This window comes from Photinus pyralis, unplaced genomic scaffold (genome assembly GCF_008802855.1).
Source record: "Photinus pyralis isolate 1611_PpyrPB1 unplaced genomic scaffold, Ppyr1.3 Ppyr1.4_LG4, whole genome shotgun sequence".
Lineage (NCBI taxonomy): Eukaryota > Metazoa > Arthropoda > Insecta > Coleoptera > Lampyridae > Photinus > Photinus pyralis.
In genome coordinates this window covers 46,690,365-46,708,961 of record NW_022170511.1, presented here as the reverse complement: position 1 = coordinate 46,708,961, position 18,597 = coordinate 46,690,365, and the positions used below count along the sequence as shown (strand labels likewise).

The window sequence follows — 18,597 nt, the reverse complement described above, 5'->3', positions numbered from 1 at the left end:
GGGATCTTTTGGGAGTTTTCAGGATTTAGTTCTAGCACCATCCTCACCAAGTATGTCAATTTTCAGCTTGTTCTTTCAAATTTCTGGGTCAATGTCTACTTTTACTGGATTAAACGTATTTTTTAGCAACGGTACGTGTTTCTGCTATGGGGAGATCTTCTTTTTAAAATGGGCACCATTATAGGAATATCCATTATATATTAGCATTCCAGGCCTAGAAGGCCCACTGCTTGATGGGTTATCTTCCTCCATTGGATCTTGTTGGTCAGTTCTTCTTTCCACCTACTTATCCCTAGTTTCTTGAGGCCTTGTTGAACTTCTAGCTTCCATGTACGTCTTGGTCTCCCCCTTTACTTTCATTGTAGTGTTACCTAAGTATTCTTCTGTAGTTCCTGTGTTCGCCATTTTGTCAACGTCTTTTTGCCTTTATTACTACTACTATGCTTGGCGGATCTCTTCATTGATCATACGCCGTTTTGATGCTTTTCCGTTAAACATTTTCCTTAAGGTTTTTCTTTTGCATATCAACAATCTATTTTGTTCCTTGCCATTGATTGTATTACTGTCTTGTATATTTGTATTTTTGCCTGTCAGTATTCGAACGCATATGCGTTTCTATTTCCCGCAATTGTTCTTGATAGGATTTCCTCACTATTTCCCGACTTCCGTGTGAAGAGCGTTCCTTTTCCAATAAGTACACTCCCCCTTCTACTTCTACGAGCTATGAATTTTTCTCCTTCAGGGAGATTACCTATCCATTCAGTATACTTTGTTTTCCTGTAATTGATGTATAGTTCTATTGTCGCTTTGTCTAATCTTGCTGTTATTCCGAGTAGTTCTCTTCTTAGAACCACATCGTCTGCGAATGCAAAAAATTGACGGTTTTTCTGCTCCTTCTCTGTGAATTCTTGCTTCGCGTATAACTTTTTCTAGGCATAGATCAAACAACGTTGATGACAGTGAGTCACCCTGTTTTACACCCTCGTAAATTTTTGGCGCATTTTTGGAAAAAAAAACGCTATTATATTCGTTATGGCTGGCTGGCTGGCTGTCCGGCTGAGATCTCACGAATTAAAATTGCTAGAGACTTCAAATCTTCACTAAAAGCTTTCTGCTATAATGTAGATGTGCAGGCTCTAGTCTATTTTGAGTTGACATTACTCGTGAGATCGATAATTTTAAACTTTACTAATAAAATACTGATCTGTATTACCAAGCATCTCTAATCCTAGTGTAGTTCTTCCTTCTCTCTCTATGCATTTCGTTTCTTGCAAGGCCACTATTATACATTTCTCTAATTCAGTGCTTCAGATTCCCTTCTTTATATGTGCCTCTCACGTTCCATGTCCCAATCTTTAATTTCCCCTTATGGTTCTGGACTCCTTTTTTTCTTAGTTTTCGGTTTCTCGTGTTTATAAATCATGCCTGGTCCTCCTTCGTCCTCTCCTTGCTCTCGTGATCGCTTAATCGTTTTCTGACTCTCTCTTTTCCACACTTTCTTTACTGTAATTCCACGTCCACTCCATACATTTCTTGGCCCAACTTTGACGACATTTCCTTTATCTCTCTCTCTTCTTGTGCGATTCTTCTTATATTTCTTTATGAAAAATTTTATCCTTCAGTTTTGCCTTATTTTGCATTACATTACTCCTTTCTTCTTGATCCTCCAGCCCAGTTCTATCAGACCAGAGCTGGACAGTATTGGATTTTGTAAATACTTTTTAGTATTCAAATCCTTTAAAGTATTCAAATACTTTGTAATTAAATACTTTTATGAAAGCAGTATTTGTATTTGTAACTCAAATACTTTCACAAATATTTAGTATTCGAATACTTCGCAAAGTATTTGAATACTTTGAGAAGTATTCGAATACTTCGCATTATAGTATTTGAAATTTGAAATTATGGATTCTACAGGCCACATTCTATAAGAAAATTTTTTTCCGGGTCGATCTGAGACAATTTTTTTTTCGGGCTCAAAAAAAGGCAGTGTATAACCTTCCTTTTTTACCAAATCGACTACACCAAAATTTCTCGGGAAAACACTTTTTCTTATAAATTTTGGTGCGTAGAATCCAAAACAATTCGTACTTTTTCGATTAGACTTCTCAATCAAAAGTTATAGACTAGAAACCAATTTCGAAAAAAAATTTAAAGGGCTGTAACTTTTTGAACTAGTAGCTCAATCTTGGAACTGTTTGAAATTATGGATTCTACAGGCCACATTCTATAAGAAAATTTTTTTTCCGGATCGATCTGAGGCAATTTTTTTTTGGGCTCCTTTTTTACCAAAAATCGACTGCACCAAAATTTCTCGGGAAAACACTTTTTCTTATTAATTTGGTGCGTAGAATCCAAAACAATTCGTACTTTTTCGATCAGACTTCTCAATCAAAAGTTATAGACTAGAAACCAATTTCAAAAAAAATTTCAAAGNAAATTTTTTTCCGGGTCGATATGAGACAATTTTTTTTCGGGCCTCAAAAAAAGGCAGTGTATAACCTTCCTTTTTTACCAAAAATCGACTGCACCAAAATTTCTCGGGAAAACACTTTTTCTTATTAATATTGGTGCGTAGAATCCAAAACAATTCGTACTTTTTCGATCAGACTTCTCAATCAAAAGTTATAGACTAGAAACCAATTTCGAAAGAAAATTCAAAGGGCTGTTACTTTTGATCTAGTAGCCCAATCTTCAAACTGTTTGAAATTATGGATTCTACGGGCAAATTCTATAGGAAAATGTTTTTTCCCGGTCGATCTCAGACTATTTTCTTCCGGCCTCAAATTCAAATATTTGAGAACAATTTAGAAATGTTTAGGAAAAGTTTCCATTGTCACAAAATCAAATATAAAAATCCGATACATCTGAATACCGAACTCGATAGTCTACGTAACTTAAAAACAATAGGGACCTTTCTTATATCCTTAAGACCATGTGTGCCAATTTTCAAAGCGATCGCACGTTTCTAAACAAGTTATCATGCACACGGACAAACGGATGGTCAAAAATGGATCTGTTCCAAAATCACTAGGATTAATTTCAGAAAGGCGTACGTATCATGTGCACGACGTACGATCGCTTTGAAAACTGTTACACGTATTCTTAAGGATAAAACTGGTGTAAGAAAGGTCCTGGTAGGTACCTCCTATATAATAATATAATAATAATAATACGCTTTTACTCCCCTTAAATTTGTATATAACAATAGAAATATAAAAAAGCTAACCCCATACAAAGTATAACTTGATTTTTTATCTAGTATACTATTTTAAATTTTTAATGTATTTGAGTGACAAGTATTTGAATACTTTTTACTGTATTCGAATACTTTTCAAAGTATTCGAATACTTTTTATAGTATTCGAATACCTTTCATAGTATTAGAATACTTTTGAAAGTATTCGAATACTATATTCGAATACTATATTCGAATACTATATTCGAATACTATATTCGAATACTATATTCGAATACATTCTAAAGTATTTGAATACTTATTTTTGAAAGTATTTGAATACTTTTCAATGTATCTGTATCTAGTATTCGCTTGTGCTGGACGTAAAAGTAGTTAGTATTTACTATTTAGTATTCAAATACTTTTTGAAAGTATTCTGCCCAGCTCTGTATCAGACCTAATTTGAGGGCTTCTTTTATTTTGACCCCTATTCCTAAGTGATTATTAATATTACTTACAGATATCTTCCTGTAGCACTTTCGGTCATATGTGTCGATTGTAATTCCATTTACTACTACATTTTTCCTGTTGTTCCTCTTTTATTTCTATTGTTTCACTTCTTATAATGATTTCTCTGTTTGTATATTTTCCTGTTTTAAGCTGATGTTTTCTGTTTTTAGTTTATTTTCCGCTAGAAGTAGTTCGCTTGCTTGATTGCTCTTCTTTTGATCCTTTCCTATTTTTTTGATATCGTGTGTGAGTTCACTCATCATTTCTAATTTTCTCTTCTTCTTTTCCTTTTCCTTTTTGCGGAGTTCTTTGAAGCCATCGACTCTTTTTAAACGCTTTTTCTTCCCCTATTGTACCATTTTCTGTTTCCTTTCTCTTTGTGCTTTCCTCAGTGCTTGATGCTTCAGCGCTTTCTATTTCTTTTGTGTTTCTTTTTAGAAATTTATCCATTAATCCCGAATTTTGTTCTTTGTTTCGTCGGTTCGGGAAAAGTAGCGCTCACTTTTTTCCTCTGAGTTGGTTTCTAAAAAAAATATCCATTTATACAAGTTTCGTACTCCTTAGTAAAGGTTTCTGATTATTTGGTAGTTTTCTTGTACCTTGTGTCTCCATGTATGTATTTCCTCTCTTTTGTTATAATATCCTTTTTACCTTCTTCCTTTGTTTTTGGTATGTCTTTTGCTTCTGTTGTTTGTTTCAGCTCCCTACCTATTTTGTTTCTTCCAAGTAGGCCACTATGTCATACTGGAATTTTCTAATTTCTCTAATTCAGTGTTTTAATTTTCCTTCTCCATGGGCGTCTCTCACGTTTCACGTCTCCATCTTCGATTGGCCCTTCTGGCGTCGCTTTCTTACTTCTTTTTAATGTTTTCCTTAGTTTTCAGTTCTATGTCTCTTATGTTCCTGTTATAAATCATATTCTTTTTGATTGCCTGGTCATTCCTCTCCTCGCTACAGTTGGTTAATCGTTTTTATCTTTTTTCTACTCTTTCGTTATGTAATTCCACTTACACTCCACATTATTTATCCATACTTTCCTTGGGTCCATTCTGACGACTTTTATTCCTTTATCTCTCTCTTCTTGTGCAATTCATTGTTATGTCGTTATTTATGGAAATCTTTGTTTCATTATCCTTCAGTTTTCCTTATTTTGCATTAGTCCACTAGTTCTATCAGACATGTTAAGTGCCTAATTTTCGGGATTTTTAAATTATTTGTTCGATCCCTAAATATTTCATAATAAAATTGACTTTTAAATAACACAGATAATTAAAATTCAGTGCTAATAATTTGCCGCAATGGCGTTGGAGAAACATAAAACGCTGCTGAAACTGCTGTACACTTATGAAGTACGTTGAAATAAAACTTCTTTTACTTAAATTTTCGTTCTGAAAATAAATCAATCAGTATAAAATCTTTGGCACACAAAATGAATCAACCTTGCATTCTTATGAAAAGAACCGCAACTACATTTCAATTAAATTCTAACCGAAAACAAGTCAAGCTCCTAAATAATTTCATAAGGAGTTATAATTATAATTATTATAATTATACAGGGTGTCTTAAATTAAGTAGGATAACAACCCGGTATTCAATTTTATTCATTTCGATACATTTATAACGCGCAACGATACACAGTGCAGATAATAAAATTAATAATGTTGCAATAATTGTGATGTAAATTGCCACACAAGTTACCAATATGTCATCACCTAAAAAAATACTAAAACATGTACAGAAAGCAGTAGGAAATCCACAACTAATTCGTATTGTGGGTATTACGACAGGAATTGATCTTAAATTTTAAGCTTGTGTATGTTATAACTGCATACATTTATTACGGTCCGTCTGTAGTATTTTAAACCATTTGATGTCTTGCCAAAGTTTGTTTCTTTTTACCTGACATATTTCCATCATTTCAACTTTACAGTCCCCAAACATAACATATAACGGTTTGTTATTTTTATTTATCTAAATATCAGAGAACATAATTTTACAAGACAATACGAACAGTACGCGCTTCTGATATATCTCGCTAAAAATATCTCAAAATGGGTTTTCTAACTATAATAGTATTCCCTCAATTTATATTCTGTGCGAGTTTCGTAATGCTCAAAAGACATGTTTTTAAATTAAAGAATTAAGACCAAAGGTAATTAAACTATTGAGAGAATGCGCTGAAACGAGTATAATACCGACATACAAAATTGCACACTCATTTTATTTGAAATTAAATTTGATTTCATCTAAATCCACACAAACCCGTTAGCGATTTATATGTCAAAGCAAGCTCGCAAGCGTGTTTATGTATGCCATTATGTTTATTTACTATCTGAAATAAACAGGCTAGTGCCTAATTACCATTTACTGTCCAACTAAATACGAAATTTCTTTTTTTCTTCATTTGCTTTTTTTATGAAATTAGGTACATAATGGTATTACTTCCTACTTTCAGAATACCACGCCCCTGCCTTGGTAATTGAAACTACTCCAAACACTCGAATTAGAGAAGTAACAGATTATCTCCTAATGTCACCGTTTGTTCACACCAACACCTCACTTGATTGTTCCATTATTGGGCGTCACAAAAATAGTTATTAATGATACCAAGTTCGTTGTGAACACCATAATGAAACACGCGCAACAAGAGTTTCAACTTTTCTTATTCTTTACAGTAGGATTTACCTACTGTATTTTGTAGGTAGCAACTTTTTTTCTGCTTCTGCAACAAACCACTTTAAGTGACATTTCCGTGGCAATCGAGGAAAGCCGCCCACTCAATCAGAAACGTATTAGAGTTAAATTCGATAGGATTTTATTTTATTTCCCTTATTTTTAAATCATATTTCGGGTATAATAAACGCATGTATAATGTGTTGATTTCGCAAATAGTCAGAGGTAAGAATCGGACAGTCTCCCGCGACGGGCTACTTTGTTTTTGACCCCCTTGTGCTACGAACTTTACCTAAAATTAAAAATTAAAAAGATCATAAGCGAATGCATACTCACCTGTAGGCGTCTTCCATATTTTATTTGAAATTGAATCTACTGGAGATCCAAATGCCAGCGTTAATGCAACAGAGAAGAAAAAGATCATAACATAATTAATCCACAACGTTTTTAACTGAAATCATACAATCATGTATACAGTTTATGACATTAGTCGACGATACCATGAAGCCAGTGTCCCAAACGGGCATCATCTGGAACACTTCGAGAGCTATGGCTTGAACAAAGACATGTGATATGAAGGCGCTATATGATATCCTGGACAGTAGTCTGAATTTTGCACTTGATAGAAATCCATTGACTATACCTGAAGTAAGGGACTAGGAAGGTAAAATGTTGAATGCCTACTCACCGCCATATCCGAAGTGACAAGCAAAAACGACCCATCCCAGTGCTAGCGACCATAGAGGGCGACGCAGTGCACTGTCCCATGCCGTTTCCAGTGACCTATTGCTGAACCTCAAACATGAACAAGCTAAAATGATAGCAATGGCAACGGCCCAGAGGACCATAACGTGAACCTACACAAAAAATAGAATCCATGTCACTTTTAAAGACCAAACTTGCCTTTTTTAAAACTATCGCAGACTTCTTGGTGTTGTAAACGAAGTAGCCCAAAATAATTCCCATTAGCCACGCCGGGGCGACAGCATACGGCGCCTTGGGCTTATGAAACGGCCTAAAACACATAAAAGAGCGTGTTGTATTACGAAAGTAGCGACTTACAAATTAATCGAGTCTTTGCCAAAGAACAACGTGGAAAGATAGCTCAATCCGATGCAGAAGAGTGTAAGACATCCTGTTGCGTATAATGTCGCTTTTGGTTTTTTCAACAATGTCAGCAGTAGTAACGGTGAGAGCACGTAGAGCTGCATATCCACGGAGAGGAACCATGACTGCTCCACGCACTAAAAATGATATCGCATTTTAGTTTTAATTTCGACAAACTTTTTGCGAGGTCTGAGTGCTGAGATCTCAAGACCTTAGGCGGACGAAATTCACGCAGACAGAGTGAATATCAACTTACCATAGGTTTTCCTAAATTAAAGTTTTGGATATAGAATACAGCCGTCCACCAATATTTCGTACAAGGATCTGATAATTTGTTAACGATAGGAGGCCACAGTGGGCCAGAACCCAAATGCCTCACCAGAAAGGCATGCAGAATGATAATGACCCCCAACGTTGGCGTTAAGCTAAGATATCGACGTACGTAGAATGCGACCCAACTGAACTTCGCTTTCTGCTTCGAATTTACCATGAAAATATACGACAATATTAATCCGTTCATAAAAAACAATGTGGTTATGGCATTATTTCCTCCTAAAACTATCGGATAAACGTGCGAGTAGAAAAACTAAAATTAACAACGTGAGGAGTCAAGTTATCATTAGGTGCCTGTTACTTTTTTGATGAAGTTCCCATTTTGAATAGGTAGTTTGTTAATGAGGGTCTGGTGATGTGCCATAATAACCAACATCACGGAAATCACTCGGAGTCCATGCAAACACGAGATATCCTCTTGGTTTACTGTTGTATCACTAAGCCTCTTTGCGTTTGTGTAGCACGAAAAGGAAACGAGAGCCCAATGTGCTGGTGCTAAAAAAAATTTAGATTATGACTGATTGTAGCTTCTAAACCACGAACCCCTGTTTAAACTTTGCATGATCATATCGTAAACTGTAGAAATTACTATCAAGCAAGCCCAAAGTCCCAGGAACGCCCTGAAAATTTCATCGGTTACTGTGTTTTTTCACATGAGCACATACAAAGCGAGTTGAGCGTTAAAGTCCAGCTTGGGTTGATTTTCTTCAGTTTGGCAAGTATCTTCGTTAATAAGCATTTTAATATCTTTATAATAACTTTGGATTTCTTTTGCCTTACACGCTCTTGGCATGCAAACTCCCAGGTTAATCACACTTTCTGTCACGTTCTGAAAATCAGCACACGTGTCATTCATCAAACCAAGATCTACTTGCATACCTTAACAGACACCGTAAGTTTCCCCATGCAGTACTTTCCAAAAATCGTATCTTTCCCTGAACCTTCTGCGATCTTTAGGCATTGTTGAAACGATCCCAGCTCGTAGTAGTTACCTCCGATCACTCCCGCTGGAACCTGACCCGACGAGTCGAACACTAAAACACCCCTTTAGCATCCGACTCTTGTACCTTCTTACCTACTTTTGAGCGCCCAGGTCTGCATATTGGACAAGTCTTTTGCATACTTATTCAATTGACTCGAACATGCTTCGGACACGTGCAAACCTTCGAAGGTGTCTTCGCGAATGAGCGTCTCAAATTCGATCTGATGCAGTTTGTCTATTGCGGCAAACGCTTCTCCAAAAAAGTGGAGTAAAAGGCACACCAAGACGTTTATTTGTTTCATTGAGGAGACACACGTGTTTGCGGATTTGGAGCTAAATCTCGTGTAAAGGTACATTTTTGTCGATTTAAAAATACGCTTATCTTAACGCAATTCAAGGGTACCTATATATTTATCAATTTGAAAATTCAAGTGCTGTTATCAATAAAGTAAACAAGTCAGTATTTCGTTGATATAGGCTTTTTGAGAAGGAAAAATTATTAAGTTCCAAAATACACAACAAATGAGCACCCTCTGCAGTTGGTTTTCCTTCAAACTTTAGAACGGACCTGTTTCCCCGCCAAGCATTCGATCCAAGATTAAAACAACACTTAAGCATTAGGTACACTACCGTATAAAGTGCAGAATTACGAACTGCTGATTATCTTCTTCTCAACCACCAGCAGGGACAAAGCTTATCAAAATCACGAGCAAAGCGACGAGTAAAGTAACTTGTAAAATTACCCAAAACCAGATGCCAAAAAAGCGAATGAAAAATTAGAGCATTTTAAGAACCACCCCTTAGCGTTAGTAATTCTGGTGGGAATGTGGAATTGAATATTCTTAATGTTACTTAGGGGTTACTGGGGATTTGGTGCTGGAATTGGAGCTTCCACCATTTCGTTACCTTAATCATCGGTCTCCAAGCACTTCTTTGGGGCAAAGTATAGAAAATGGCAAATAATATAAGGGATGCTAAAAGCGTTGAAGTGTGTTTATAGGTTTACAAAATCACAGCACTACCCGTCATCGTAACTTGACACAGATAGATTAATACAAAACAAATATGATTAGATTTGAAGCACTTTCAATGTCAAAACAATATTTTCTCGAGTTTCCTCAGAAATTCAAAGAAACTTGTTTAAAGCAAATGCACAAATGCCAGACTCCCCGAATTTTTGTACAAATCCATAGAGATAGTAACAGTAAACAGTTAGGTGAAAGATTGTGTATTGTAGAAGACTAATAATAAGTTCTTCTTCTTCTTCTTCAACTCTGATCCTTATCCCTTTCAGGCGTCGGATGCGGGTTTCTTGTGCTGTATCCAATTCCTGTCTTTTGCTAGGATTTTCATTTCTTCTACAGTTTTTCCTTTTTCCATCCCTATGTCTCGAATTTGGTCCACACATTTTCTTCTTGGTCTTCTTCCTTGATTTTCCCATCTCCATTATCCTTCTTGTAAGTCTGTCTGGCTGCATCCTTAGTATATGCGCGAATATTTTTTCCGTTATTGGCTCTTCTTCTGCTCTTTCTCTAATCATGCCATTTCTTACCTTGTCCCATTTAGTTTTTCCAGCAATTTTTCTTTCTATAGCATTTACTTTCATCTTTTTTTCATTAGTGTCCTGCTTTCATAGGCGTATTTAATGTTTGGTATTTGTTGCAATTTTTCAGTTTATATACATTTAAAATTATTAATAATCAAGTTATATGAACAATTATGTTGGAATTGTCAATAAAAAAAGTTGTATTCGTTGCAATTAAAATTTATTCATCAAATCGCGAACCAAATTATTTTTTGCACTGACAAAATTCAGTACAGTATTGTTGTTACATTATGTATTTTTCTTTTCACCCCTATGTCTATATTTTTATGGCCTAGTTTTGTGTTTTTTATGTAATGTATTCTTGTTGATTTATCAGCTCCCCTTCTATTTTCCCATCATCCGTTGTTATACTTCCCAAAAATTCGTATGTTGTTACCCTTTCCAATAATTTATTCTTGCATTTGATTTCTATGTCGATCTGGGTGTCTGTTTATTTTTCATTTACGATCATTATTTTTGTTTTGTTTGTGTTTATTTCCATTTTCACGTTTTCAATTTCTTTAGTACAGGCGTTTACTAAATTTTGCATTTATTTGTCTGCGTTGCTCACTTTAACTGCTTCTAGGTTCCTGTACCCAATGACGGTATTATATTTTCCTTTAATTTGTTTAGTAACTTTGTCCATAATAATGATAAAAAGTAAAGGGCTTACCTATGCTGTCTCCTTGTTTTATTCCCTTATTCATTTTGAATTTGCACCCTTGCTCTTACTGCTTCATTTGTACTTCTTACTGCGTTTATCAATCTGTTCAGTACATCCAGTTCCCTCAGGGGTTTTCATACTTGTCTCCTATCTACAGCATCGAACGCCGCCTTTAGATCTACGAAAGTTAGATATACTCCCTCTCCTTCTTCCCTCTTTCTCTCTGTTGTATTTTTTCTTCTTTACAGACCTCCCATATCTATTCTATTCCTTTTTTCCCCCAGCCATTTAATCATCACCGGTGCAATGCCACCTTCTCCACTTTCTTTTCCAATTTTGATTTTTTGTTTTGCCTCTTCGACTTCTCTCTTAATTTTTTGTTCCTGTTCCACTTGTTCTTCGTTTGTTATTTCGTCTTCGATCTCAGTCGTGTGTAATCTCTGTTTCGAGTATTCCTTTTGTGTCTGTTCGTGTTTGTCCCTGCTTATTTCTTTCCTTTTATCTCCCCTTAATCTTTTTATTCTCGCCTATAGTCTGTTCTGTGTTCTTCTGTTATCTCTTCCCCAAACTCCTTCCAAGATTCTTTCTTTGCTCTTTTTGAATTCCCTTTTTTACCGTGTTTCTCCTTCGAATATACTCCTCTTTGTTGTTTCCATGCTGTTTTCTTATCTTTTGTCAGCCTTTGTATGTCGCTATTCCACCACCTCGTCCTTTTGGCGTGTTTACTGTATTTTCTCTTCCCACATACTTTCTCTGTTATCTTCAACAGTATCTCATTGAAAGTTATCCATCTGTCTTCTAAGGTCCAGTCTGGTTTTCCTTTCTCCAATTTTCTAAATCTGTCTCCTGGTATTTTTCTTTGTTTTCCTTATCGCTGAACTACTATGTGTTCTTTCTTCCTTGTTGCTTAGTCTTACTCGGTAATATTGTTCTTAACTAATTCTTAATTCTTTTATCGTTTTAATTCTTTGTATTGTCCCTGTTAATTCTTGTGTATATATTGCGTAGTCTATCAAGCGTTTATCGTTTCGTATTTGTATTCTATTGGCTGTTTCCACATTGTTTTTCGCATTATTAGGTCGTTCTCTTTGTAGAAGTTTATCATTTTTATTTAATTTCTATTTAGTGTATCTTCCCCATGTATTCCCATACATATCCCATTCCTCTGTTGTAGTCCTTTTCTACTCTACTATTCCAGTCTCCTATTATCATTGTCCTCTCATTTTCTTCTTTCAATTCATCTAGTATTTGTTGTAGATTGCTATTATTCTTCCGTTGATTGCATTAAAATCCTTTGTTCTTTTGTTCATTTCCTCTGTAACTATTATTCCTACTTCCTCCTTTGTCCTTTGTTCCAGTTTCTCTCCCGAGTAGTATAGTATGTGTTTGTTTGATAAGTACATGCTTCCTCCGCCCTTTCTCTTGGTTTTACTTATCCCTATTTCTTCATTTCCTATATCTTTGCCTTTTTTCGTGTTTTTTTCATATCCTGTTTCTTTGTTTGTAGCGTTTTAAGTTCTCCGTTTTGTGAGGTTAGGTCATATTTAAGTTTTTTGGGATCATGCCAGTGTTACTATTAGATCTGATTATTTTCTCTCCTGCACTTCGAGGTACCATGATGGGTACCCCCGAAAATGGTCCGCCCTTCAAAATAATGCTCAACAATAGTATTTAGTGTAAGTTCCAACATTGACGCCGAATTGATAAGTAGTGATTTTACGCTCGTTTGTTATAAATTTTACTACAAGTGCAGAGTGATAACAATTATCTGTTATAAAATAATTATTAATTAATTATAAACAAATAAATAAGATAATTAAGATTTATATCTTGCTTAATGAGACCTTTAAATTGTTTATTTCACCGATATGGTTACCTTTACACCTTACTGCAAGATTTTGTGTATTGCATTTTTTATTATAGTCAAGATTTTCCCTTGTATCGATTTTTTATATTTTATTCATATCGGCATCGGCAAACAAGCCTATTGCGCTTTCAGAAAGTATCAATCTGTGGATAAAAAATGCGCTAACGTTTGTCCCGTTTCGGGCGAATTTGCCGAGATAAGCCTTCGATCGCAATAGCGTGCGAGTTCTAGAGCTCAGCTTGCGACCATGAGGGTTTCCAGAGTTTCAAAAATCGTTCGCGCAAATTTCGTAAAGCGTCTGTGGATCTGAATTGGAGTAGGACAACGTCGCATTTAAGGTGGCATAACGAAAAACCTCAAATATCGAAGAAATTAGCGAGTTCGGTGATCTCGATTTACGTTTTGGAGCATTTTGGCGCAGTTTGAATGGGAATGAGCCACAAAAGTTCAACAAGCGATCCTGTTTTCAATTTTTCTTGGAGGGAGTCTTTTCAAGGGATAGCCGTGTTCCTTTTAACCTAAATAAAAACACCAGTATCAGCGATATATGTAAGTTACTTTCTCTTTTTGAATTGTATAAATTGGTCGGTGGTCTTTACTTAATCAAAATCTATCCAAAAAAAACACGGAAATGTTTAATGTAGATTGCAACCCACACGAAGGAGAATTTCTGTACCCGATAGAGACATTTTCTAAAAACGTAACTCAAAAAGAGGAATGGGATTTATTTTTATAATACAATTGAAGGGCCATCTAACCATAGTTTTGCACAGAAACAAAAAATTTTGGTATACTACAAGAGTTAAAATCTTTGCAACTGACGATTGCTATATGCAAGTATGAATTTTGCAGAAACCGGTGCCAGTTTATAGGAGAAGTTTTATTTCAAAAGCGCAATTGCTGGAGGGTTGATGTAACGGTAGCTTTAAGTTTGCATTTAAATTTCTTTAATTTTTCGCCTAGATTTTTAACAAGAGGAGGGGTGGGGGGGATCAAGTAGGTTGGTCTTTGCATATCATAGACAATTTAAAGGGTGTCAAAATTAAGAGGGTCGATTGGTTGTTGGAATTGTAATGAGAGATTCGCAAGCCGTGATGGATTTGAGCTCGTTTTTTCTGCGTTCTTTAAGTTCTATAGAGCATTGTTTTTTAATACTTTTCGAAAACCTCGGGGGTTTATAGTAGTATGTTAATTACTGCTATAATTTACGTCCAAAAATTGAAACTGCTTTAAGTTTTCGGTTTCTGGTCATCATAAGTATCGGAGACATATTCTAAAACCTCAATCGCACTTCTAGTTAAACTACTTTAACGTATTTACTTAGCTTTACTTACCTATTGCTAATAATTATACTCACTTAAATCGGCAAGATGAAATTTCTAAATTCATACCTCTAATTGGAATTTAAGAGAGGGTGAAGACCATGAAAGATAGCTTCTTTACTGATTTTGTTGGTAATTAAAAGCAATAGAATGTTTAGTACTTCCCTAACAACCTTTTAGTTAAGTTTCCTACCTCTAAAACTATATATATTGTATTAAAATGCATTGGATGTGGAAAGTCGACAAAGTCAAAGGTCAAGGGTCTCAGAGGAGACAAGAGTTGTGTGACACGTATGAGCTCGAGCTTAAAAGAATGTTTTCTGAACGACTGTTACACCTTAAAAATTAAAATTTAATGGCAACTTTAAGAAAATCTCCTTGGAAAAGTGTTAAGTGTAATTCCATCGTATCCGATAAGTAACAAGCTTAATATATTCCCTAAGGACACGTTATTAATTACCTGCGTACGACGTAATCTGAAAGGCCTTTGATCATTTACAGTATATCAATTCGATTTCACTAAAATAGGTCACATTATCAGATGAAGTAGCGGTCAGTGCCGCAACGTACCTACTTCTATTTCAATTAATAGTAATAATTTATGATTTTGCTGTAACATCAAAAAGAGTGCAAAAATCTCTAACCTTTTTAGGGGAATTTTTCGAAAGAAAAAAATTCCCCTAATGTAATGGTTTTGTTAAAGATTTTTAAAACTCTTCAAAACCTCACGAAACTGTCTTCCCGAAATTGAATTTTGCATTGCAGTATCACATCGTTCGAAAATTAAATTATCGGAACGGAGGTAGTTGTGGTATATACTTATCCTTATCAACTCGATAATACTATATTTTGAAACGATTCAAGTGTTGTTATGCTATAACAAACCATCGAGGTAATTATTTTTATAACTATATAATAAATTACCTGCTTTTATATGAATTGCAACTTGGATGTTCCAAGTGCAAAATACTGACAACCTCGATGCAAATGTGGTGTGTTTTTGCGTCGTTTAATTTCTATAGAACACTGTTTCTTAGTGAGTTTCGGAAGCCTCTATATGTGTCTCGTTTTCTTAATTATTCTTATTGGGTTACAATTGGAAGCTAAGCATTAGGTCACTATCTTGGTCAACAAGATTTCGATAGATAACCTTACCCAAAAGGACTTTAGGTTGTCTATTCGTGACACCGACTGGGAACTTAAGGGTGCAGAGACGCAGGATGGAAAAATTATGCAATTTTGTCTAACTTCCATGAACAAAAATTGGTGGAGGGCGATAAGATCAAGCCACAGTTATTTAGATTTTGATTAGTTCGATGTAAACAATGAGAATTTTAATAACTTCTTACAGCGAATAGAAATCTGATTAAGCTTAAACTGTTATATGAATATAACCTATAATTTAGGGGATAAAATGTGAAAAACTTCAATGTGATAAACATACAAAACAAAATCGGACTCAAAATTACTTCTAAATCTTGTAAATCGTATGCATTCATGTCAAAATCCGCCCGAATCGAATGTTAAACATAGCACTTAAACCTCAACACACGACCACAATAAAGCAAGGTTTGCCCCATGTAGCTAGTAAATTTCTAAAGTAATGCCCTCCGTCTGCCGAATACGATATCAGATTGCGTTTAAATTTTTTATCCACCCTTGTCCGTCTGCCCTTTTCAACCGCAACCAAAGCATTTTGCACTTTCGTGTTTAACTATTGACATTGCGCGATGCATGTTTTCGAAGAAAATCCCTTGGCTTTCGACATCAAATCCTTACTTCATGCGATGTAATATTAAACTCGAGCTTTGTAAACATATTATCCGCATAATCTCGATCGCTGCTTCGTTTCCTTCCAGTCCGTAATTACACTAAGATTATCAATCCTTTCTGCTTGAATATTCTGATAAAAATCTGATGCTTCGCTCCAATTTCGAAAGCCACGCGCGTGGGTTAGGTATTTTTCAATAAAACGGAGTAAAGGTTTCCAATTACCCTTCGTCATTCAGCCAATGCCCAATTTTTAATTTATGTGGACAAATACCTTGTTGAATACGATCGGCGACAAGTGCCTGTAACACGACCGTCATAAATTAAATCTTTTTAAATTAATTTCGACCCTAATAAATTAGATTATTGCAAATATCAATGCAATGCTTAAAATTTAGCTTTCACTTACGGTACAGGAAACGGCTTCGGGTTCGTGGTTCAATTGACGTTTATCTTTCGTACTTATTTTCTAGGCTAGCTCAAGTAAAATTGGGTTAAGAATAGGAACGAATTTAGTTAATTTCTCTTTCACTGATTAACTCATTAATTGTTAGAAATTCGTAACCAAAATTTGGAAAAATATTAATCGGATGCTGTTCACTGCAATTCATTAGATTATCTACAGCTAATTGCACTTACTTAATTTTCCGGATAATATTGCTCTGTGCAATGATCCCAGGCCAAAAAGGAACCATACACAAAGCACAATTTAAACCTTCAAATAACTTTTCGCTGTACAGATCCTCGCCCCGATTCTGAAAGTAATACTTGAAGTATCGTTACGTAGCACCTTTAAAGCACGTGTGTTTTAAAGGCCTTTTTTCGCACGCATTTGAGTGTTTAAAACGGAGATTGTGACTCAGGTATAATAAATTTAATCCTGACCTCAATTTTTTTTACTTTCCTGCAGCCAATGGGCAAGATTAAAATCTTTAGATTCCAAACGAACTGTTACTAAATTTTGACTAACACTTAAAATGAGCTTTGGACGAGAATCGTAATTTGAACATGAAACTTCTCTGTTCGTCGTTAAAACAGGGTCCGTATTAACACACAACTAGCGTAAAATTACACTGAGAAATTGTATTTTACACACACAAGATAATAAAAAGAGAAACATCCTTCACTGTTCCTGTTAAAATGGAGATGAGGGTTCAAAGCACTACCAAATCTTAAAATTACTTAGACTTTTCTCTTTCAAACAATATATTCGTGTAAAAATCGTACACCCAAATCACTAATTGAACTAACTGAAGCATACAAAACACACACACAAAAATGAACACGTTTTTCAACCGTCGCGATACCAGCAGCAGCCGCGTTGTCTCCCCTCCCGTATTTAAGAAAACACCACTTCCATTGTAAAACTTAGTCAGTCAGTACAAATTTTTCTTTACGAACGTGTAATAACCGTAGTCCTACACATGAAAGAGATGCGGCAGTGGCCATTTTCCTAATGAAAGATATTTCCTCCCACTAAATTCGCTACTACCTTTTCCAAGGTTTTCTTTTTACGGCTATTATATTAAGTAATTTTTTTTATTGTTACGGCTTTCAATATTTTTGAGGTTCAACACCTTCCCTTTAATGTTCAGACGGCAATTTGAACCATCCTCAAGGTTCACACCACAAGCGTTTAACGTCAAGCTTTAATCTTTAATAGCGATTTGAGCTTCCAATTTCTAATTTCAAACTGGAGGCTTCAAGTTTCTTGCTTCAACATTAAAGATTGAAGTTTTATTCTTTACTCTTAATGCTTCAATTTCATTTTTAGTTTTACGCTTCCAGATTCAAAGTTTTTGATCATCAAATGTAGGTAGGTAAGTAATGAAGGCGGTGCTACAACAAGAATTAAATAAACGCACAGCACTTTCTAATTCGTTAACTAACTTTGCTTTTCTGCCATGCTATGTTTAAATTAGGAAAGCGCCTATTGCATCAGAAGTTTACAAAACTTTCTGAAAATAGACATTTGGACAGGTCTTCCAACGCGCTTTCTGCAGCTTTGGTAATTTCTATTCCTCTTGTTTTACAATTGAAAAGAGAAATATACCTGTGTCGTTTTTCTTCATGGCTCAATTGGAAGGAAAGAACGGTTCACTGCACAATAAATGTTTTACGAGACACCGTATTGGAGTTTCCCATTTTCCTCTAATATGTTTAGTGTACATAAAGGATAGAAATGCACTAGCATAATGAGGTGCTTACATGAAAGGAAATGGGATACAGCAGCGACTTCAACAACTTCACTCGTCGCGTATAAATTTCACCTTTCTAAATATATCCCTCGAAGGCCCCACGTATTGATTTTAGTTATATAATTAATTCAGCCAATTTGCATACGGTAGTAATAATAGCTTTTAAATCCAAATTAGCGCAAAACAAACGTAAAGTAACATGGGGAGGGTTGATGGGTAATTTAATAAACCCAGTTTACTTCGCCTTGATTCCCGACACAATGCATTTTTGCTGTTCCTCTGCTAGATATTGCGATACCCGCAAATTGTGGCATACTCAATTTGTGTAACGCTCGCAAACAATCTTGAAAATTGTGTTTTAGGTGAGTTTGAAGTTAAGTGGGGTGTTATATTAAATTATGTATTAAAT

The 18,597-nt window shown here is 35.3% G+C and overlaps 1 protein-coding gene across 1 annotated transcript; it reads right to left on the bottom strand.

Moving 5' to 3' along the window:
• Positions 1-6,485: 6,485 nt before the first annotated feature.
• Positions 6,486-9,153, bottom strand: LOC116167809 (nose resistant to fluoxetine protein 6-like). Its single transcript, XM_031483347.1, has 12 exons — positions 8,880-9,153; positions 8,680-8,834; positions 8,466-8,629; positions 8,344-8,420; positions 8,102-8,295; positions 7,724-8,053; positions 7,423-7,604; positions 7,264-7,375; positions 7,049-7,217; positions 6,861-7,003; positions 6,697-6,811; positions 6,486-6,652 (listed from the first exon to the last, which is right to left on the bottom strand). Exons 1-12 carry the CDS (start codon positions 9,136-9,138, stop codon positions 6,615-6,617), a joined length of 1,938 nt encoding a protein of 645 aa, XP_031339207.1. The 5' UTR covers positions 9,139-9,153; the 3' UTR covers positions 6,486-6,614.
• Positions 9,154-18,597: the final 9,444 nt, after the last annotated feature.